Source organism: Zosterops lateralis (assembly GCF_965231275.1).
Source record: "Zosterops lateralis genome assembly, chromosome: 10".
NCBI classification, from domain to species: Eukaryota; Metazoa; Chordata; class Aves; order Passeriformes; family Zosteropidae; genus Zosterops; species Zosterops lateralis.
The window spans coordinates 12,149,497-12,173,113 of NC_139770.1; the positions used below are offsets into that span (position 1 = coordinate 12,149,497).

General features: G+C 41.0%; 2 protein-coding genes across 6 annotated transcripts in view; one reads left to right on the plus strand and one right to left on the minus strand.

Annotated features, from left to right (window-relative positions):
* The window catches only part of ATP13A4 (ATPase 13A4), a 35,989-nt gene extending 19,944 nt beyond the window's left edge, over positions 1 to 16,045 (minus strand). Inside the window, exons 1-9 of the mRNA XM_083868673.1 lie at positions 15,926 to 16,045; positions 8,239 to 8,412; positions 5,664 to 5,798; positions 3,441 to 3,511; positions 3,268 to 3,348; positions 2,386 to 2,455; positions 1,657 to 1,791; positions 1,174 to 1,246; positions 671 to 802 (exon numbers count right to left, since the gene is read on the minus strand). Of these exons, the coding sequence (XP_083724799.1) occupies positions 671 to 802; positions 1,174 to 1,246; positions 1,657 to 1,791; positions 2,386 to 2,455; positions 3,268 to 3,348; positions 3,441 to 3,511; positions 5,664 to 5,798; positions 8,239 to 8,412; positions 15,926 to 15,988 (934 nt within the window). The 5' untranslated portion in view covers positions 15,989 to 16,045. The remainder of the gene's footprint in view (positions 1 to 670; positions 803 to 1,173; positions 1,247 to 1,656; positions 1,792 to 2,385; positions 2,456 to 3,267; positions 3,349 to 3,440; positions 3,512 to 5,663; positions 5,799 to 8,238; positions 8,413 to 15,925) is intronic.
* Positions 16,046 to 19,600: 3,555 nt separating this feature from the next.
* The window catches only part of OPA1 (OPA1 mitochondrial dynamin like GTPase), a 48,547-nt gene continuing 44,530 nt past the window's right edge, over positions 19,601 to 23,617 (plus strand). For all 5 annotated transcript variants that reach the window (XM_083868196.1, XM_083868197.1, XM_083868199.1 and 2 more), the window contains exons 1-3: positions 19,601 to 19,704; positions 22,669 to 22,987; positions 23,293 to 23,389. In XM_083868196.1, coding sequence (XP_083724322.1) covers positions 19,676 to 19,704; positions 22,669 to 22,987; positions 23,293 to 23,389 — 445 coding nt within the window. In that variant the 5' untranslated portion in view covers positions 19,601 to 19,675. The remainder of the gene's footprint in view (positions 19,705 to 22,668; positions 22,988 to 23,292; positions 23,390 to 23,617) is intronic.

Consider the following 23,617-nt stretch of genomic DNA (forward strand, 5'->3'; position numbering starts at 1 on the left):
ACAGGTGACAAATACCCTATTTATGTCACAGCAGACACTAAGGTGAAGAAGAAATATTTTGTGACAGCTGAAGTTTTCTAAGTGAAAGGTGTTTCTGAATTTCTCATTTATATGAAATTTCAGAACTATCATTTCAGTTCGATTCAGACCAAATTTAAAGACAAGAAATAGAACTGTGACCTCCTCCTGCACCTCCAGTGACCTCTCCCACCTGGAGTGTCCTCCACTGCTATCACAGGAATGTGAGACTAAGTGTTTGGAGGGCTAGACAGACACTCCACAGGTTGGAGAAGTTGCAGCATTCCAGTGACAGAAACCCCTGCAGCTAGAGTGGACTGTGGGTCCTCTGTAGAAACAACTTTGCTTCATCTCCATTTTCCTCTGTCTTTCTCACTCCTCTCCACTGTCCACTCCTTCCCTTCTAATCAGATCACCTCTTCCTAAATTCTGCACCCCAGGAAGGTAGAAAAGGATAAACTGTCCTTCCTAAAGTCCATGTTGTCTCTTTAGACAATTAACAACAATTCAATCTCTATTATATCAAACCAAAATAATCCCCTTCTCAGCCAGCTATGGACAGTCTCAGAGAAAGGAATGTACATGGTAACACTGTCTGTCCTGTGTCACTGGCTGAAGCCATGGGTGCAAATCTGGGAGGTGTGAGCTGTACCTGTCAGCATGCTTTCATTTACAGTGCACTGCCCACTGACCAGGATGGCATCACAAGGCAAAAGGGTTTTGCCCTCTTTCAAAATCAGCATATCTCCAGGAACAAGATGGTGCGATTCCAGCTCTTGGAAACCTGAAAGTAACAAGTAATGCAAACTTTGTGTTCTTCATATATTTCTCTGTAGCAAGGGGAAAAAATACAAGGAAGTGGACTCACAGCCATTTAATTGGTATGTTGTTGGCTATGTCAACATTGCTTTAAGAAAAACAACTTAGTTTTCCTGACAATTTTCTGCTAAGGCTGCACTCAACTATTAATATGTTTGATGTGCCACAACATATTTCTAAGTGAAATTAACTCAAGGTGCAGAAGTGAGTTAACTGAGCTGAAAAACAGAAGAGGAAAACCATTTTAGAATAAATATGTTATTACATATGCTTGGGTTTGATATAAATTGCTATAGAAACAAAACACATTGAAAAAAAGAAGCATAGAGGAGTCACCTTCCTTATTTCTGCAGACAGTGACCATGATGTTGTTATGAGACTCAACCAGTCTGTGCAGTTTAATGGATTGCTATAAATTAAAGAAGAACACACAAAAGTGTTACATCTTACTTACATGATGCAATTTATCCACTAACAATTATTTACTTTTGTTATTTGTAGTTACGAGAGTCTTCACAAACTGGGTTTTGGCTCTACCAGGAACTCCGTGTACAACCACACAGAGAAAGAAATTCTCCACCCTAATTACTGAGAGTGTAACAAACTGTTACAAAGTGAAGCACTGGAATGGGGAAGGGAGGATGTGGATAAGGTACCACACAGAGATTATGATGACTAGGAGGCCAGGCCATTGCACCTGCTACTACACAATGTCACAAGACCAAACCTCTAAGTAAGTCTTTCTGCATGTTGTAACATGCTGGCCTTTCCCAGACATTAGAAGTAAATCCGCCTTGTGGAAAACGTGAGGTGTCTCACCTTTCTAAGATCATATACAGTCAAAATTATTGAGAGGAGAGACATGATTATGATGGCAGTGGCATACTCCATGTAATCTTCAGCAAACCACAGACATACACTGAACAGCTGGAACACGTAAAATGGATTTAGGACCTGTTTGGAGAGACAGCAACAGTAAAGACCTGGCTACATTTAAATGGCCCCCATGTACTTAGACAGTCAAACCTGTTGGGAAAGGTCTGAAATAAGAGACTTTAAGTATTGTGACTTCTGACCCCTTTTATAATTTTCTTAGCAGTCACTTTAGTCAGATCGAGCCATCTTCATCTGACAGAAAGACCAAATAAAAATGGACCAATGGGATATTATTTGGGATCTGAGTGACTCAGCCCAATTCTTGTTTTGTTTGCTTCTTACAAGAAAAGTAACAAAGGGTGAGAGAACAGCAGATTGTGCTGTGAGCATGGAGCTCACAAACCATAAACACATCACCACAAACACTCTGTATCTCCCAGGACACAAATACATAGAAATACCAAGCAGACACACAGGCATGGGCATGGAGGATAGGGAACAAGGGAGAATGAAAGAATTTATGATGATTTCATAGAACACCTTTCCAACAGGATTTGAAAAAGAAATGTGCTTGAAGAGTGAGTAGTAGGAAGTTAAATCAGATGTAGACTCAATTATATGCATGCATGGCCTCCCAAGCAGCTTAGAATAAAAGCAACATAAATGCTTAACCTCTTTGATGAGTAGTTTCCAAATAGGGATCACTGGAACATCAATAGTGTTTGGCCCACATATAACTCTCCTGTATGGGATAAAGACACATCACTCACAGATAAAATAGTGACAATGTCACTCGCTAAAGAAAATGCAGATTTCAGTAGTCTTGAGAGCTTCTTTTGACCCCAGTTTAAAGGCTGGAAGGATATTTCTTCAAGAAAAAAAAATTAAATGTCCCTACAGTGCTTACGTCAGAAAAGATGGCAGTACCAGTGACCTTTAATTATGAAGAAAAGAGGAGTACCACAACCTATGAGGCAAACATTTCCATCCCACAAAAATTATTTTGAGACACCATAAACAAAGGAATTCTGCATCTAAAACTAAATGATCCTAACCCAAATAATTTTGCAAAAATAAAGAGTGATTGGTAAGGTCAGGAGCTGGATTTTCAGTATTCAATCAACTGAAGATTGTTTCTCTATTTAGCAGTTTCATAAATACATGTTCTGTAACTTGCTTAATGATACAGTAGTTTATAAGAATAAGTTCAATGACCAGAATTAGTCAATTTGGAGCCCCACTGTGGAAGCAAACACACAACTTATCTGCATTGTTTCACAGAGAATTTCTCTTGCTCCAAATAAGAACTGCCTAAAGTTAGTTACTGGACATAGTTATTTCCTGATTGAGAACAATAACAGTGATGAATATGAGACAAAGAATAAACAACATTCTCTAGCCCTTTTCATTCAATATTTCCATGCACAACTGTTTCATCTAAAATTATGTGCATATTAATAAATACACAAAAAACTCCTGGGAAGCTCACCAACAGAAGGAATTTACATCTCTTTGAAATCCATATGTTGAGTGTTCATGTTTTAAATTGTGTACCTGAGATTATGTTCATTGCAGGTGAGACCAGAACCAAATTTATCATGTATAGCTGAGCAAGTGTAGTGGTCTTCTAGGACTCTAAAATAGAAAGAGAATGTTTTCCTTAGGACATTATTCACAAAGACACTTGACTTCCTCAAAGACTTGCGCAATCAGTGCAGGTAACTCACCCAACTTTCTGGAACTGTTTTGCATAGATGTTCCAGACATAGCAGATTTTTTGCACTTGGATAGTTTTCACCTACAATACAAAACAAGGACAACAATACATGCAACACTGCAAACAAAAATACTCTGAGACTTGCTCACAGAGCTCATCTAGGCAGCCTCACTGGGGTCAAGTACAGGTAAAGGAAATTTTATGGGGGAAAGGAGGGAGAGAAGACAGGATTGCATACACTGACTCCCTAGCTGAATTATAGATGGGGGTGCCCAGTGCAGTGCAGGTTCCAGTAAGCTTTACAGATCTTTAGGTCAAGCAAGTACAAAGCAGTGTTCTTCGTGAAGAAAGAAATAATCTTTACTCTGATCTCACAGAATGAATGTAAGAGATCACTGATACCAAGGTGGGTACACTGGCAGCTGAAGAAGTCTGTCTTCAACCAACAACTCCCTTGTCTTCTGTCTGGTTTTGGGGGAAGCAGGGGGCTTTGGGCCATTTCCAGGAATAGTGCTGAATTCTTCAGCTAAACAGATGTGCCAACAGACAAGAAAGGCCATCCCAGGATAATGAGTCACTCCTAATGCTAAGCCCTTGCAAAGCAGTTATCCATTAGGAACACGCTGTCATTTATAACTTGCAAGAGGAGTCTGTCCTGTCCTGCACAACAATAACAAAGCCTATTAGAGATAATGGCACTTCCTATCAGCTGGCAGAAGGCAGGGCTATACACATGTACACATGAGTGATAAAGAAATCAGCTCCAGGGAACTCTCCCTACCCAGTGTAATAGGCATTATTATAGGTCAATGAAATCTAGACTCAACTCATCCACTGACTCAAAATGGAGCTATAACCACAGTCATTAACTTAACAAGAGGTCTGAAGTTAGGATTTTATGCAATAGGAGCTGCAATATCTGCAATGCTAAAGACTGGAGTGGGAAGTGAGGGACTCAGGTCCCTGTTGGAAGAGGTCCTTGGACAGCTCTTGGGCACTACACAGAACTCCGTGAACTTAGGTAGCTTAAATGGCAAAAACACTTTATAATTGACTTGTAAGTAGGGGGTTTTGATTTGCCAGGGAAGGATAAACTGTTCTCTCTTTGCTGCTTTTGAAATTTGGTCTTTTCTATCTACATGTTTTGATTGATATGAAAGTGGTGTTCATAGGGCCTATTATTGGAGCTATATTTGGCTTTTTTTCTTCATATTATGCCAGTTGATTAAACAAGTTGGCACTAAACTCTCCTAGGTACGTTAATTATGTCCACAGCAGAAATACCAACAGCTTTGCTCAGCTGAAGTTGGGTTTATATTGAAAATATTTACTAAAAATTGTTGTAGATATAAAAAAGAAATTCTATTAAGTTAGACATTTATTTCCTGAAATGGGAAAACAGCTCTTTTCTGGATTCCTTGGTGCCATGCTCTAGCATCTATAATCAAGAGCCAGATATTATCACGTGTCATTTTACAATCCTATTTCTCACACAAGCTTAACATGTAATTCCAAGCAAAGCACATAACCGAACAGTCTGGTACATGTTTTAGACATGGGATAATTACATTTACTCAGCTCATGAGGGACATGGAGATCTGCTTGGATCAATCCATTGTCTACCTTCTCCCCAGTGTCTCAGTGGGATTTCAAATCCATGGAACTGGCAGAGACTAGGATACATTTTTGCAAGAACCGTTAACAGTGACTCCCATTAACCTGACTCCAGCAAAAGTACTTTAAAGAACAAATTGGTGCATACAGAGGCAAGGAAGCAAAATACGTTGATGAAACATTTCTGGAAACACTGATGTGCTCAGGCACTTTTACGTTTTATTCCCCATCAGCTGCTTTCATCCCTGTTTTCATGTTACTGGGGCAGCTGCGTTCAGTTCTGCACAGTCTCCTTTCAGACACGCAGTCACCCCTGAATTCCCTGATTCCTATGGGAGGAATGATTTTTTTAAATTTGGAACTCTGATTCTCCACTGCCAACCCCAGCCTCCTGAAGCTCTCCTACTTATAACATAGGTTTTCTGACACAAATAGTGAGAATTCTCATTTCATAACTCCCCTCAGAAAAAGAGGGGATTTTTAGAGAAGCAACTACCATTGAGTACAGTTCTCTTCTTTTTTCACAGCTCACTTTGTTCCTCAAGCTGCAAGATCCTTAGCTGGATGTGTTTCACAGGTCACTTTCACTCCCAGATGCTGCAGGGAATACTTTACTTACTTGCAAACTTGGCTTCATTATGGCTTTACTGAAGATTGAGTCTTCCTCAGTGGCTGGATGATCTGATCTACTTTTGATAAATGCAGACACAGAGATCCATGTCACAGTCTTACGAGAATAAATGCGAAAATCATCCTAAGTGAGCATAGAAGAGAAGTGTCACAATTTGCCCCAAACAGAGACCAAACTCACTTTCACCTCAGAGTCAATGATTACAGTAGCCTTTCTAGAGCACTGCTCTGGCTCTTTTTAAGGATTAACCAACAGAAGCCTCTCAACCCTTGTGACTTAGAGAAAAACCATTAGAATAGGAACAGAACCACTGTCCTGTCAAAATGTGAGTACTGCAAATACTTCAGTGACCACAGGTCTGGTGTTCGGCTGATAAGAATGGAATGTGAACACCCAGGTCAAGACCTAGGACAGGCAAACAACACAGGACAATCTGAGATGCAGTGACTGTGCTGTAAATGGAAGATCAAAAGGAACACAGCACTGTGCTGCAAAATGGATGTTTAGTGCCAGTACCTTTACAGTCACTCCTGAGTTAACACTTCATTGGAAGAAGTGTGTCAGCACTTACGGCGCCTTAGACAAACTTTTGCCACAAAATGAGTTCATGACCTTTCAATTTCTTATAAAGTAAGTTGAACATTAGAACTGCCTACAACAAGTGTTGGTAGTACAGTCTGAGAGATTAGAGCAACTACCACAGTGAGTAGCCTCATGCTAAGTTGCAGTCCCAAACACTGAACTACATGCATTAAGGCCAACTATGAGACTCACGTTCTGTGTGTGAGCAATTTTGCAGTTATGAAACTTTCATTGGATAATAGAATAGTAAAAAAGATTTTTTTATAAAATATGAATGCTTTGGAATAATTTAAGTGATTAAAAAAAACTTTAATAATGTTGATCTATCTTTTTTTGCCTGCTTTTCATCTTAAACTGGTCTTTTGAGTAGAATAACATTTATTTTCTGATATCTTTAATTTAGATTTCAGAATGAGTAGACATTGGGATGCAGATCAAGATGGAAAACAGTGAATAACACAGGTGCTCATCATTTGAACTAAAGTGAATCAAAATTCAATAACAAAAGTGAGTAAATAGGCTCTTATATTGCAAATGCAGAGATAATGATGACTTAAGAATTAAGGATTTATGTGAAGCAAAAGATAAATTCCAAGGATCAAGATGATGAAATTACTTCCATCCTCATTAGCAGTAGCCATCACATTTGAGAACTGATATAATCAGAATGTAGCAAAACAAAACAAAACTGTCATTTTATCACAAAGAATCATGAGGGAATCTTAGATTTTCAAAACCCAGAGCATATTTAAGAAAGCTTCTTGATAACAAGAACATACAATATGATTCAATTTCTGTTTAATTACACAAAGGAGCATTTAAAAACTCATTTGTTTGAAAAGTGCTTGGCATGGCACATCTTTTTAAAATTACACACAATAATTGGTAATTAAAAATGCAAACTGAATTGGAGATTAAAAAGGGATATTAAGCCTAATATGATGTTTTTAATAAAAGAAAAAACATACCCCAGACTATTAGGATGCAGATTGTCTCATTATAAAGTATTCAACAGGCAGATCTGTGGTTTTCAAAACCTGGGATTTTAGCTGCAAGCTGCTCTGCTCATTTAAGAAGGCAGCTCAAACACAGAGGCAGTAAGTGATCCATTTTGCAATTGCAAACATTGAAACTGCCATTGTTCAGGAATCTTTGAAGCAGAACAAATCAAATTTCTGGAAGTAAACCAACCCTGCCAGCTTCTGGAGTATTCAGGCTCAGCTGGGATTCAGACCAAGTCTCAGTTTGCTTCTTTAGTGTTGCGGTAGCTTCCATAAAATAAAACCAGGATTTGCATATGTTAGAGTGCTACAGTACAGTCCTCAACAGATAGAGACCTGTATCAGGAAACTACTAGCAAAATGTACCAGCTCTGAAAGCCTTAACTGCAAGATTGCAAGCTTCCTGGACATGGGGAAGGGCTGATGGAAAATGGAAACACAGAGCCAAGAAAACAAGCAGTATAGGGTTGGCCTCTTCTGTGTACTGATCCCTCTTGACACACTTGGACACTGCTGGGGACAAATCTTTAATTTGGCCCAGTAGACAAATTTTGGCAGAGAGGGACATCTTCACCAGAGCAGCCAAGTGAGGGAAACGGGATCTGCTGGATACTGCCAAACAAACAGATGCTTTAGAACCTGGAGCACAAGGCTACCATGTAGAAAGCACAGGGATGGTAGAAGGGAGGAGGCAGGACTGAGAACAAATTACAGTCTTGAAACCACAGATATTACGGGTTTTATCACCCCAATGTCTCTCACCTTGTCTGATCAGCTGTTACCCTCCATTCCCATCATCACCATACACATAATTTGTGGAGTACTTTGAAATTCTTTGGATCAACAGTGGTACACATAAGATATTATTGCAGGAAACCAGCAATGTAAGAGATTTCGACTAACTGGATACCTTACAGTTAACTCACCTTCCAAATAGCTACCTACTAGGGACTAATTTAAAGATTAAAGTAGGCACCTACTGTTGTTCTAAGTAGAACAATATCTGCTTCTTCCAAGCTGCATCGGATGCAGTTTAGCCACACATGCCACTCTGGCTTCCAGTAAAACAGCAGCCTCAGAGCCCCACAGGACAAGATGTATCCAGCAATGCACAAGGCCTTTCGGCAGCCTTGAGTTTTGTAGCCGAATATGTCCTGTACAGCAAAGAGAAAAGGAAAATCATTACTCTTTCTCCTAAAGAAATGCCTGGAATACTATACCTTCCTGTCATTCACTGTATTATGAAAAACAAGCCATAGAACTTGTATTTGGCTGCTTTACATGTCTTAAACATTATTACAAAAAAGATACAAAAAAGATGCAAAAAAGATACAAAAATATGTATCTTCAACAGAACTTTTTGTCCACCTTCACAAAATCCAGATCTGACCACCATTTTTTATGTAGTTGTAGAAACTCTGCATGAGACACTGTTTTGTGTGTACATGAGCAGGAGTGAATAACAAAATATAACTTTATTCTGAGTCAGGAATTCAGATTTGATGGTCAGCTTTTTTAAGGGTCAGAGAGCTGCAGAGCTTAAGTACATCTGCACCAGGGGATGGTGAGTGATCAGTACAGGGCTGCTGCACTAGAAGGGCTGCTCCCCTGCTCTAGCAGGAATCTGCACTAATGCACCTATACTTCAGAGACACAGCCAGTCTCTCTGCTTGGTGCTGAATGACACTGTGTGCCTGCACCAGCTGGAGCTGCTGTGCTCAACTTGGCACAGACACAGCTTTTGTAGCTGTTACCCTCTTCCATAACAACTCCAGTATGGTGATTTTGGAGCTTGTCAATGTGCCATTGGCCTAACATAGAAATAATAATAATAATAATAATAATAATAATAATAATAATAATAACAACTGTTAGTCAGAACACCTAATGAACACTTGCAGAATGCTTTACACGTTCAGAGGGCCAAAGGAAGCTACTCATTTTAGTCGCATGAGTAGGTATTATTATTCCATTTTTAAAGCTAAGGAAATTGTTACAGTGAGGCAAGGTGACTTGTCCAAAACATCAAAGAGATGTCTGTCAGCATTACATTTCAAGAGCTGCAGGTCTTGGTACCGTGGCCAAATTTCCTCTCAGTACTGCTAGCAGGGACTTAGTAAACATGAAATGAAATTTATACAGTGAATTTATAGAGAAGATGCAGCCTAAGATAAGATGGGAGATTCCACAGCTGCAATTACATCAGGCCACCAGGAGAATTGCTAACATAAGGGTTAAGGTTCCTCAATTCCCTTCTTCTGAGGACATCTGCAGCAACTGTGCAATCTGCTTCTGAGGATCAGATATCTGCAGCCGCAGATATTGCAAGACCCATTTATAAGGTGAGAAGAAAAGGTAATGTAATTGTGAGGATGACTAATGCATAATTCCTGTTTCTGTGCTGGTGTCTTTGCTTGTTATGTGAAATGCAGGCCCTACCCAGTGGTTCCACACACTGCCTCGGCACACCTGCTCTGTGGCATTCTCCAAAAGACAAACTCTGTCATCCTAGGCAATCTCCAAGAGGTTTCTAAGGGGAGGAAGTTGGAAACTGTGAGGAAAAAGTAAACAACACAGGAAAGTGGCCTGCACTGCACAAGACCTGGTTATACCGCCTGTGAGATGCACACACAGCATTTTCAAAGGCTTTTATAATCTCTGAGCAGATCCAGAGAATAAGGCAAGTCTGCAGCAGACAGAAGGAAGCCCATGGAGGACAGCAGACAGGCAAGCTTGCTAGGAGATAGGTGTGGCTGTCATGTGCAATTAATATTCATCTGCCCCTATAAACAGATAAAGGGTCTCCATTCAACTGTCTCTAGCTGTAACCTTAACAAAAAGGTTAAAGAAGTAGCACCAGCATACAGAGTGATGCATAGGACAATGTGAACTTACTCTTCACAGGAATTGCTTACTAGCAGGATCCAGATGCTTGGATCCAGACTTCACAGCTTGTCAGCAAGGCAAAGGATGTCCCAAGGAGACAGAGATGCCTAAGGGAAGAACTGTTAAAAGAACACACCTTCGGACTTCCTTCAGTATATGGCTGGACCTGGAATAACTGGAATAGTATTTTTGAATTGGGATGAGCATGAACGTCAGGGTGGGGAAGAATAGGATTGCTGCCATGTGCATCTTGCTTCTGCCCGTGAATCACTCCTTTAATTTTCAGGTTTTGTGTCTTACACGCGATGTCTGAGAAGTCAGCAAGGCTGTACTAAGAGAATTAAGAGGAAAGAGGGTGGATGCTCTGCGTATTATTGGCAGTCATTTGGATCATCTTCTGTTGGTAGTGTTCTTCTCCACTGAAATGTTCAATGGTTACTCAAGCGTGATACAATAACATAACCACAAAACTAGAGCAAACTCCATATTTCTCTGTATTTTTGCCTAGGAAACCATGCATCAATACATGAAAATATGTATCTGAGTGCCTCTATGCCAGCATATGTTTTAAAGCCCTTTTTCCAGAGTAGTTTAAACTCAAAAAGTGATTTGAATCCATAGATTCCAAGACACTCCTCAGAACCAAGCATGGATCAGTATTCCTCCTCTTGAAATACAGAAGAGAAGCAAACAAGAAAAACAGCTCATCTTGGAAGAAAAAATCATGCTCTTTAAGATATCAATTACATTGTGTGCTGGATCTTGCTGCTTCTCACAAGGCACTTTCCTGAGACTGACAGAGAGACAGATAGATAGAGGGATACCATCGAGCTGTTCTGACACTTCAAGGGTATGATTTGCCATAAGAATAGAGATGTTGGTTCTGGTTTGTTGGTTCATGTATTGATGAGTGTGACATTTCTGAATATAGCTGTTCAGGAGTTCTACAAGGAGTAAGATGGGAAAAAAATAAACATAAGATGTTAACTGATGCATCTAGATGTCCATGAAGGAATCTATTGCCAAAGCAAATAATTTCCCACAGTTTGGAAATGTCTGGAGCTGGTCACCTGGGCCACGTCACTGAAAAGTAAAGCTAGACAGGGAAATAGACTGAGCTCCAACTCTGACTTGTGCCAAAGTTCCCTGAGCCAGAACCTTTCAATCTTAACTTCAGTACAGAATGTTCTCTTAGGTTGAGGAGATTTTTCTGGCCCTGTGCTTTCAGCTGGAAGGATTATAGCAATGAATGCTGCATTCATAAAGAAAAAAATTAATACATGAATAACTCCTTGTTGAAGCAGAAATTTCTCACTTGTCAGATAAGTCAAAATGAAATTCTTTAGAAGAATTCTCAAAACCACTATCTTCCACAAAAAGTTAATATAAGACCCATAACAGAGGTATCCACAATGTTCATGAAGAAGGGAGGAGCAGGCACACACATGGCACACGTTTGTTTAGCCACATGAATGACTTACAGTAACTAGGGTTTAGAAATTCTTGAAGTTTATATAGGATTCACTTGGCCTCTGCTACAAAGATCTCCAAGCAAATGCACGTCCACTATGGCAAATAATATTTTCAAGGCTGGCAGAAGTCTTGGTGAGAGGACTGCAGTGAGAGCATGTCTGTCAGGTTAGATTTATGTTATTAAGGAAATAACTTCTGCTGTGTTTCATTTCATTGTGCTGTGGCAGACATGCTTCTTTTGAAGAGGGTCTGATGAATACAGATTTGCACCTCAACAAATTTTCTAATGCAGGAACAAATTTTTAGAGTTCAATGGCTGCATTTGACATATAAAACAGTTCACAGTCAAATAATCTGGGTTCTTGAGTCCACCAGACTAGGAAATGGTGGAAAATAAAGTGAGGATTAGCTGTCTGTAAAACTCCAAAGGGCTTCTCATTATCTCATAGGAGGTAACATCATCTACAAAATAAGCTGGTATACAGTGTTCATTGCATCTCTATAGAACAATTTTTAATAAATTGTAGTGTATAGTAAAGTTTTGTTTCCTCATCTGTTAACACCCTTTTCTCTCAAGACTCTCAATAGTCAAAGGAGTGACTGTAAAAAAATAGTTTGACTGTGAGTGAAGGGTCTAAGAAGGGGCCAGGATTATTGGATAGAAAAAGCTGCCAGACCTGCTCAGTTGGCAAGTAAGGTTCTTAGTTCCTTTTACAATCACACAAAGCCAGCATTCAAGGCCTTATCGCTGTAGTGTCCAGCAAGTCTTTGTTACTTACGTTTAAAAGAAAAATTACCTCTAACTGCCAGGTCATCTGCACAACAGAATTTAAATGCAAAAGTCAAACAAATTTAGGCACGTTTTTCTTTGGTGAAAACAAAGCCTGTAGCTACCATCGAGGAGCCTAAACAGTGGTTGTGAATGGTCACATTTCTGGCAACCCCAACACCAGGTACCCTATTATGAACAACCTGTTGCTATAACAACAGATAATAGGATTAGACTTGAAAGACTGGCTAAGTTTCACAAGCAATTTAATAACTGAATCTCATTCTTACCAACCAGAACCTGTTTCATCAGAGGTTTGCTCCTGTTCTCTCTGAAACCAGTAGTGACATTCACTATTGTTCCATTAGCAACAAGATTGTACCTTTCAGATTTTATTTCAATTTTAAAACTTACATTTTTCAAATTCAAAGTATATAAAATTCCTGTATCAGATTCCCTTCAGAACTATGGCATCTCAAAGGAGGCAGATAGCTGCCAAGATGCAGCAGTAAACTGGGGTTCACCAGCTGACTGACTGCAGTTCTCCCATTCCTTCAGCCACAAGCAATGGGGGAACACATGCTGAAGACAGGCTGCTGGCAAATCCTTCCCAAAGCAGTAGCCAGTCAAAGTCTATCACAATCTTTTGCACTGCAAGACTTAAGCTCCACACTTTAGGTTTTGTGCAAAGGGAATGATTACTCCCAAGCTGTGCAGAGAGGAACATCAAATTGGCAGAGAGCATAAAGCTGTGGTTTTCCATCATCTTCATATTCCACAGTAAATGTACTTCTTCTCAAAATCTTCAAGCAGACTTTTCTGAAGGGAAACATACTATTAGCCCATTCTCAGGCAAGCTGCTGTGCCCAGAGTTCTCTCACACTACTAAGATATTTCTGGTACTACAAATGGTTATGGAGAGTTTATCTCATGCTCTGAATATACTTTGCTAACTTTAGCCTCAAAGCAGAAGAGTGAACTTTCATTCAAGCAAATGTTCTGCAGCAATTCTGAAGTAATCCCAAAGACATACACAAGGATGTACAAGGATCTATAAGGTTAGATTTCCTAAGTCAGAGTGATTACTCTTAAATCCAGGACCATCTAGCACCTCAGCTGTACCAAGAAGAAGCTGTACCAGAAGAAAACTTCAAAGCATTTCTTCTTATTCCTCAGCAAATTGAACAGCTGGTTCAACATAGGGAAGCATTGCACATCCAGAGTTCAAATTAATTACTCACATGGTTTCAGATTACTTGAACTATTCCACTCTGGAAGAACAGGCACTTGTACAGTGTCAGCTGTTATGTTATTAGGCCAAGAGATCTCATCTTGTTTGAGAAGTCAAGAACTGCTTGTTAATAATTTGGTTCAGGTAGATTAAACTGACTGCTGAAAACAACATCAAAAAACATTTTTCATGGCTTTGAATTTAAAAAAATAATTCTCTTTACTTCAGGTATTCTTCTTCACTCTACTTAAAGAGGACCTTCTTTGTTTCTTTCTTCTCAACTACTCTCATTTACATACTACTTTCTTTTTTGCTTTCACACAAATACACACATTAGCTGTTCTCTCTTTCTACATACACATTTCGTTTTTTCTCATCCTCTTACAGTACCTCATACACCCTCAGGGATATCTTCCTCTATCTCATACTTTTTTTTTTTCTCTCTTACATCTATGTAACAAACACACATGCATTCCTGCCTAATTTAGCAAAATTTGGCTACAGCTTTAATTGCATTTTCTACCCAAGTGCTTTACAAGTCTTTTTCATTCAATTTCCATTTAGGAACCCCAAGTGAATGAGCACTGATCATACTCACTGCAGGCATGGAGAGCATGGCAACTGCTCTCCATGTGATCCAGACACTCTGGATTAATAGTGAAGACTGACTCAACACTGGGCACATATAGCAGCTCTGCATGGAAAACCTCAGATTCACAGTGCAGATCCCTAAGCACCAGACTCAGGACACATGGGCTCGGTATGATACTGGTGAGAAACAAGAATATTCTTGGTATAACTGGCTCCATACAAGCACAGCTTGGGTGTCCCAGCAGGGCACAGCTGGAAGTGAACATTCAGGGGACAATAGCGTGACTGTACAAAGCACCAGACAATCCACTTAAACCTAATTAGCTCCAGCTCAATTCTGGCATTGCTAGAGACTGCCCTAATAATGGTGAGAGCACGACAGGGTGTTTATAGTCCTAGAAGGACAGGGCAGGGTGGAGCAGAGGCACAAACCCAGCAGCTGTTTGGAGCTGGGGAGCAGTGGCACATCAGCACCAGGGCTAGAGCCAGGAGTGGGGTGCTGCCAGCAGGTTTAGTAACTGGGCGGCGGAGCCAGTCGGGTTCTGCATTGCATGGAGCTAATTATTCCCCACCCTCGGAGCCAGTGCCTTGTGCTTCCTGCACTGCTCAGCTGATGCTGCTGGGTGACTCTCTACTGCATTCCCCAGGTTTGCATTATGCAAAATGTGGCATCTTCCCTTCCCTGGACTGCTGAGGGAGCTGTCTGAAGATCTACATTTTTCTTTGCAAGATAACAGGTATCCATGTTTGCACATGACGTAGTTTCTCTCACTAGAACAGGAACCTCAGTGAGGAGATTTTGAAGATTTCTCCAGGATTTCTGAAAGTAAAGAGTTGTGTCAACTTGTAAGTGACTGTGTTTCAATAGCTTTGCTGTTGAAATCCTGTGGGCACGTACAGCAGTGCTCCAGTGGCTCTGCAGCACAGGAATTTTGAGAAGCATTGCATTTACCAGATATGCCTAAAAACTGTTGTTGTACAGCTGCATCATGGATCTGATATCTCCAGCAGAATATATGAGAGGGACAGAATCCATGTGAATAACTGACTTGTAACACACAGTAATGTCAAAGCAGCTCAGAAGCACTGAATTCACTTCAATTGTGTGCTGACATTACTATTTAAGAGCAGTGCCATGCAGGAGACCAGAGATTCTGTGTAAACATAGGACTTATTTCCAGATGTTACAAAATGCATACAAACACATTTCTCCCCGTGAAACTCTGGAAAGAAATACAGTAGTTCTGTATTTAGGAATCTCAGCTTCTAAGATAGTGTTGGCAATTCAACAGACTGCATTTGCCAGTAATTTATGCAAGCAAAACAGGTTTTTTTATGTTTTGGAGAAAGCCAAGGTTTCCAGTTCTCTAACTGGAGTTGATCCTGGAGATGCAGCTATCAAATGGTTGGGGATGCCAGCCTGGCCCACCCATCAAGCTCATAATAAACCACCTCCATCTAGATTTGTAATACCACATGAATAATCTGTTGAGCCATCATCCCCTGCTGGAGGGGATAACTGGTTAAATCGAATGGACACAACCAACCTTATTTTCTTTCTGCTAAAAAAAAATTATATCCCTTTCTAACTGTATGTTTCTGCCAAGGAAACACCCCAACTAGCAATAACTCAATTACAGTCTGTAGCATTTTACTGCAGAAGAGGCGCCACCTTCTGCTTCAAGCCAAGAAAGACCTAGACAGAGATACAACTCACCATCTCATTCTCTTCTCCCTGGTTAAGCTGTGCATAATGGTTCTTGGCAGGATTTTCCCCCATGAAATGACCCTCTGGAGACTTTCTACAGCACCCTCAGGACAGGTCTTCAGCATACTGTGCTTGAACTTCTACATTGAGGAAGTGCTCTAAGTACACACCTTCCTTATAATTCTGATGATGTTTAAAGTAGGGAGCTCCTCCCTCTCTGGGGTTAGCAGGTAACACTTTATTCCTCCTCCCTCCATTGTGTTGTTGGAGTTTTGCAATTGTGAGGGTTCATGCAGAATTCACTCAAAAACAATGCAAGAGAGAAAAAGTTCAATCTTACAAGTGTTTGCCACAATATGACTCCAGAGCATAACTCTGGTAGGTGCAAGCAAGCGTTGCTGGCACAAAACTTTTAGGGGAGGGCAAGAGGGGAGTTTTTTTCTTCCAGAGATTATGGAATCACTGGAGACCAGGAGTGTGTCCAAATAAGAAACAAAATAGGCATTGCTGTTGTTAACACTCTTAGCAACCAGTCTGAACTAAGTGTCCAGCAGTGATCCCCACATATGCCACGGAAAATAAACTAAGTTCTGGCACTGTAAAAAGGGGCCCCAGTTTGTGCAGGTGGATTTATGCACCGACTATGTGTCAGAATTCAGCCAGATAGGACCTGTAATCAATGTTTATTCATTATTGAGAATATCCTTATAAAATGTCTTCTGACCCTGCCATATAGCTTTGGGACACATCACTGAGTTTATTTACTCACTCTTGGGGAAAACCAGAGTTTCCCACTGATGTTAGTAAGCTGGACAAGATGTCTCTGACCTTTAAATCAGAGCCAAAAGGAAGCTGGCAGGAAAACAACACTGAGAGTTTTACCACCTCCTTTTTTTTTGACCGCATTTGTGGGTTACTCTTGTGATTCATTCCCATTTCACTATTTCCTTGTACTTTGCTACTTTTTAAGAAGTTACACAAGAAATATTTTAGGGGTGAAGTCAGGAAAGGCAAACCTGTTCTTCCAGCAAGTGTGTTAAGAAAACTAAAACATCACTTCTAGGGTGACTGAAACAGATCAAGAGGTATCAAGTTAGTTCCTATTCCTCAGCGTTTTGCTGCTATTAGGCATAGACTTGTACAAGCAACAAGGAAGACCACTGCATATGCTCCAGCAGGCAGGCTCAGAGAAACTGAAAGGGAGAAATGCAGGAAACAAAGAAGAGGAAATGAAGGAATTAGGTCAGTTGATACAAATAGATGTGCACCTATGCACTGCACAGGAACAGATGTGTTGGAAAATGCTGGTGATAAGCACTGGAGCCAAGTTGTTCTGCCTTGACACTGACCACACTTCCAAAAGGAGCCCAGACCAGAGGCTGGACTGACGAGGATATGTCTGTACTAAGCAGTGTAAGGGTGATTTATTGCACAAGATCAAGGTTCTCTCCAGACTCAACTTCAGTGCTACCCTCTCCTTCCTCCCACTGCAACTTGCTCTGAGCCTCTCAACTTACCATTTTATTCTTCTGAGACAGAGCAAAGGGAACTCTAGTTATTATATGAGAGTCACAGTATAAACTAAAACTTTGAAAGAAAGAACATATTAAATTCCAATTCTGATAAACCTGAGTACACGGGGGAAATGAGCATTGCTATGTAGAAGCTGTAGCAGACAGGAAACAACTGCAAAGGTACCTTTTCTAAGGCAGGCTGACGATTTTGGGAAACGACTCATTATTTTGGGAGGTGTCAGGGCTGAAAAACTGGACTGTCACACGCGCTTTTTCTGCCTGGTCAGCTTTTGCTGTTTTGCCAAACTTCACCCTTGCTCTTTCTAATGTCTGTAGTAGAGTAGGGTGCAGCAGGGATCCTTGGTTGCTCTGGCACAGAGATGGGAGATGCAGACATCCCACCAAAGCAAGATCTCTAGGGAAGAATAAAGGCTCATACAAACTTTCCAATATTTGTAATTTTATTCCAGCTCCAAGGTGTTCTGCACTCCTAGAGAACACTCTTACAGGAGTATTTATACCTTCACAACTGAAAACAAAGAAAAAAAAAAAGGTTAAAGGTGCAAAATGTTCATCATTTCCATAGTCTGACAATCTGTCATAATAATTCATCACAGTATTAATCTAGAACCAAAGAAGATGGTGACATTTGTTCATTTTCTTGTATGTTCACAATCACCTGAAGTAAAAGCAGCCTAAATTGAAACCTTTAGTGATATGATGCTCTCTACTGTTTGGAGTAAGAATTACATGGTCTTTATTCATAAAAAAATTGTTTTTTAGCATGTCCTATGGAGTATCATCATTCATATTTTTTAATTGAAACTTGCCTTAAAAAAATCATACATAAATTAAAAAAAACAACTGGTCAAACTAAAATATAAAAGCAAAGTAAGATTTAAAATATAGTCCCTTAAACTTATAAATAAATAGTCACAAAGCTAAGGCAAGCAAGAGAACATGTCTCACCTCACCCCAACAACTTTTATCTCGGTCCTGAAAATACACGTATACATTATGTCATCCTTATGCAATTTGTTTTGCTTTGAAAAATCTCACAATATAAACAGAAGCTTGACCTCTAAAGCACCCCAAATCTCATTTTCTGTTTCTCAGCATGTAACACCCAGTTCTGGCCACATTACAGAAAGGAAGCTGTGAATCAGCTGGTGACAGTTCACAGGAGTGCATCGAGAAGAATGACAAAGGAGTCATAAAATATGGAAGAGATCCTTAGTGTTGTTCTAAATAAAGAAAATGAAACTGACAAGAGTCATGGCAACAGTCTTCAAACGCCTAAGTGGATATTGAAATGTTATCCATGTCCACTGTGGACATGTCACAAGAAAGATTCAGATCAGGCACTAGGGAATAGTTTCTATTAAAGCCAGCAAGCACTGGCACTGCCAGGCGAACACTCCAATGTCTGTGGTGTTCAGGGGCAGGTGTGGCGTGCACTGCTCAGAAATGACCCGACCAGAGGCGATCCTGTGTGAGGGCAGATGGATGGAGCTGATGAGCTCCTCTAGTGCCTCCTTTGCCTCCCTCAAAATGGCCAGAAAGAAACCCCAATAACTCACAGAAGCCCACTGGGAAACACCTTGTGTTTTCCAGCTTTCAAGGCAGCGCTGCCACCCGCGTCACGCACTCCGCAGGCCCAACAACAGCTGTTATCAGAACCTTATCTGGAACAGCGTGGAAGAGCCGGGTTCCACCACCCGGACTGCGCTTCACCTCACCCCCCTCTCCTGCCCTGCCCTGGGGGGCCCGGGGGCAGCCGGGGGCACAGGGTGTGAGAGGGGCACAGAGCCCGGTGCGGGGGATACAGGACCCCGGTGTGAGGGAACCATGCCCCCGGTGCGGGGATCCCTGATCCAAGTGTGAGGGTTCATGATCCCGGTGCGGGGATCCGTAATCCGGGTGTGAGGGATCCATACGCCCGATGCGGGGATCCATGAGCCAAGTGTGAGGGTCCACGATCCCTATACGGGATTCGCCGTCCAAGTGTTACGGACCCAGCATTTCCCGATTCTCCTCTCGGGCCGACTAGCCCCACGGTGCTCCCCCTAAACCTTCCCTCCTCCGCCGCGGCCGAGCCCGGAACCTTGGCGCGGTGAGGCGCGGTTTCCGGCGGGGCGCGCCGCGCGGACCGCGGTGCCCGGAAGCGGCTGCCGCTGCCCTTGCCCTCGGCCCGGCCGCGCTCCTGCGGCTCCCGGGCCGCTCCCGCTCCCTCCCGGCCCTTACCATGTGGCGGACGCGAGCGGCGGCGGCTTGGTAAGCGCGGGGGGGCCCGGCAGGCTGCGGGCGGGCCTGGCACCCGCGGGGGAGGCCGAGCAGCATAGCGGGTTGGGGTGCGAGGTGCGAGCTGGGCCTGAGGCTGCTGCAGGCGGGCGCCTGGTACCCCCGGGCTGGGCAGTTTCCCATCCTCCAGCTCCCCTGGGACCTGGGGGAGGCGGTGTATGCAGAAAGGGGCTCCTTCTCCCGCATTCTCGCCCTGGGGAGCTCGGGCCGTGTGCAGGCGTTGTCCCTCTCAGCAGCTGCCTTGAGTCCCGCTTGTTTTCCACCGTTCCACTACACCATTCCAGGCTGGAGCAATGAACGGTGGATAGTAGCACGATGTTCTTGGCAAATTTCATAGAGTCACGAAATGCTTTAGCTTAGAAGGGGAACGTGAAGATTATCTAGTTCCAACCCCTATTTGGGAGCAGCAGTAGGAAAATAAGCGTTGTCTAGTGCTGAATGTGAAAGAAAATGCCTCCGTGCTTGTTGTTGGGTTACGTTTGCTTTGTAGTCACAGGCATAGCAGGCCACTTTTTTGTGTTTCACGAGACATTTGTAATCTCAGTGCAGTGTTGCAAGTTCCAGGCCTGGGATCAGGCAAAGCTGCTCATGCCTGGAAGGATAGTCTTTGTTTTTATCAAAACCAACGTTGCAGAGGCTTGGAATTTGTAACTCATTAAGGAGTTAATTTAATAGCATTGTTTTGCCATCTTTTTCAACCTGGCTGTGCTTTCATTGAAGATCTCAAGGTGATTTTTTGGTCAGTATTCATCAGCAGACTTAGCAGCAGGAGGAGAGAGGAAATAGAAAATGGAAGTTTTGGTGTAATGGAGGAGTACTGGGTATTTTAGTGAATTGTGAGATTTCAGATGTGCAAGTAAAGCAGTTGAGTTTAAAATATGCAATAACACTCAAAAGGAAGTTGTGATCAAGGTTTTGCCAGAAGACTTAATGGAATTCAATTTTTCCTTCAGTTTAAACACACAGGCTGAATGCTATAAAATACAATGTTCTGAAAGAAAAATCAGAAAGAAGAAAGTTACATAATATTGCACAAAATGCCTTTAGCCCAGGTGAAGACAGGTAATGAGGAATGACTACCATAGTAGGTGCTACCACATGGTCTCTGCTGAAAATAATAAATACCTGTGAAATGGTAATGGCTGCAAAACAAAATAATGAACAGCCCAGCCACTGGCATTCTTCATACAGACTTATCACACCCTGATTTAAAAACTGGGAAATAAAACATTTCAAGTGTGGAGGCAGTTTTGTATTGGTTCTGTTTGTAGTTAATTTCTGAGCCTCTTGTAGTTCTGTGTCCAAGAAGAGAAATGCTTTACTGGTTATGGGATTGTTCTGTTCCTGCTCATTAATCTCTTTCCGGGTTCTGAGTTTCTTATTGCCAAAGCTCAGCCTTGCAGAGATAGTTCAGAACAGCAGCAAAGGGTTTCCTTCACAGCCATAGTGACTTGGGAAAGAGGACTTGCAGGGCAGTCCCTGGAGTTCCTTTACTGACCTTTTCATTGCACTAAAGGAAATTTCTAAACTTAGATCATCAGCAAAATTCGTCTTTAAGACAGAAAAATGTCTGAATTCTGATTTTTAACTTATCTTCCAAAAGCTCAGTTTCTGGATTAAAAGTCCTTTTATGATGAAGTCTTTCACATCTTTGGGCATGAAATGCCTGTCATCTCTAGAACATTGAAAATCTTGAGGCAAAGAACTGTATAGATGATAGAGCATGGTATTAGGAAGTGCTGGAATATTTTCCATTTAGTATTATTCATTTGTTCATGTTAAAATCTGTTAATTTAAAATGGTTTAGAGTTGTGGGATTAATAATTTGCCATTTCAGTGATGTGTAGCACTTCCTTGTTTTGTTTTGTTTGTTCCATTTGGAAATAAATGCACTCAATAATATTGAAAATCCTGGAAAAAAGCATGAAAGGACAAGCTTTCATTTCAACTTTTAACATTTCAGGCCTATAACTTTACATATATTTTGCATTCACTAAGTGATTTAATATTAACCATTCTGATGTGATGGTACATCAAAAAAAATTACAGAAGAAATTACTTTTTTCTGACCAGTCGTCTCTTCCCTAAACTAACAAAATTACCTCAAACTGTTGCAGTGTGCAGATAGTGTAATCAAAAGTACACAAGTTTTATTCCAGGCCATGTGTTTGCCTAACATAGGCAGGATTGATAAGGCTCCTGTGCTTTAACATGTGGTTTTCATGGCTGAGCTCTGTTTTCAGTGTCAAATCTTCCAAACTTTTCCCTCTTAAGTCTGAATTCCTTCATGAAAGCATCAATGCACATAGTGCAGTCATCTCCAGAACTAATCTTGTCTATGCATGACCTGAGAGAAAGCCATAGTCTTGTAATCCTGGAACTACAGCAAGTGAGAGGAACTGAAAGATGTCATTTAGCACATGCTTCAATTCCAAAGGAGAATTTGCTTGGCCAAAATAGGACAGATGTATTCTACAAAGAATTTTCTTCTATGTATTGGGTTTTTTAAAAGTTTGAAAATCCTGTACTAACTTAATATTCTCTAAAAGTTCATTTAGAGAATAAGACAGGCCAAACTGTGTAGTTTTCTTATATGTTGCAACTCTTCTGTGGACTCTTAGCCCAAACAATGCTTTGCCACACACATATTACTTGCCTTATTGCAGTGTGAAAGTTAAATGTAATTCATAACAGACTTCAGAATTGTAGTTAAGGTTTTGAGTCTGTAATCACTAAAATTACTATACCCATTAATAATGTTTGCAGCTTTTATTTTCCTCATAAGCATAGCAGTAGTAGCTGGAAATTGTGCATTCAGGGTGATGTAATAAGATTATCTGTAACCAGCTAAAATATAATGTGAATCATTTCTAAAGAGGTGTTTGAGTTAGTGGTATGTTGAAGAAATCAGTTAAAGTTTTTATTTCTTTCTTTCAGTGTCATCTGCCGGAGTCTAGCTAATAGCAGCTATGGAATAAAGAGAAAATCACCCCTTCAAAACCTGCATCTTGTTTCCCGAAGTATCCATCATCCCTGCTATCCAAGTTCAAAGTTCCAGAGACCTCCACTAAGGATATCTATTCAGCAGTTCTCTTCTCTGAATCGTCTTCCCCTTCACAAAACAAAACTTTTAAACGTAAAGCATGGATACCAGTCCCACAGGAACTTTTGGCTGGCCAGATTAGCCTCCAGGCTTCTCAAAGTTCGCTATCTCATCTTAGGATCTGCAGTAGGAGGGGGCTACACAGCTAAGAAGGTATTTCTCTCTAGAATCTACTTTATGCATTTTGTCTTTGTTATTAGATACTTCAAAACACAAGTTTTTGATACAGCCACAAAAATAAAAGATGCCATAGCTTTGTTAACTGATAGTAATAAAGATGGGTGAATATGGAAAACAGTGTTTAAAAAAATACTATAGATCTTAAAAGATTAAAGTACTACTCATATCTAAAGATGGTGGGTTATTATATTTTATGTGTAGGTAGTAGTTGCTCATACACTTCTCTGTGTACATTTCTTTTTCTATTTCTACCATGATTTTTTTCCTTTCTCTGTTAGACATATGAGCAGTGGAAGGACATGATGCCAGATCTCGAGGATTATAAGTGGATTGTTCCTGACTTCGTTTGGGAGCTTGATGAACTTGTTGACTTCGGTATCACAAAGCCATGATGTTACTTTGTCTAAAGACTGACATGTGTAAAACTTTAAACATAGGACTGTAGGTCCTCAGGGCCTCCACTAAAACAGCTACTCCAGGAGTAGCTTTGCAGATGTAATTTGAGTGAACTTTTATTTTTGGAGTTTGATGTGTGTTTCACTGAGGCATTTGTATCAGTGTGTTTGTAAGAAGAAATTAAGCTCTGTTTAGCATGGATATTCC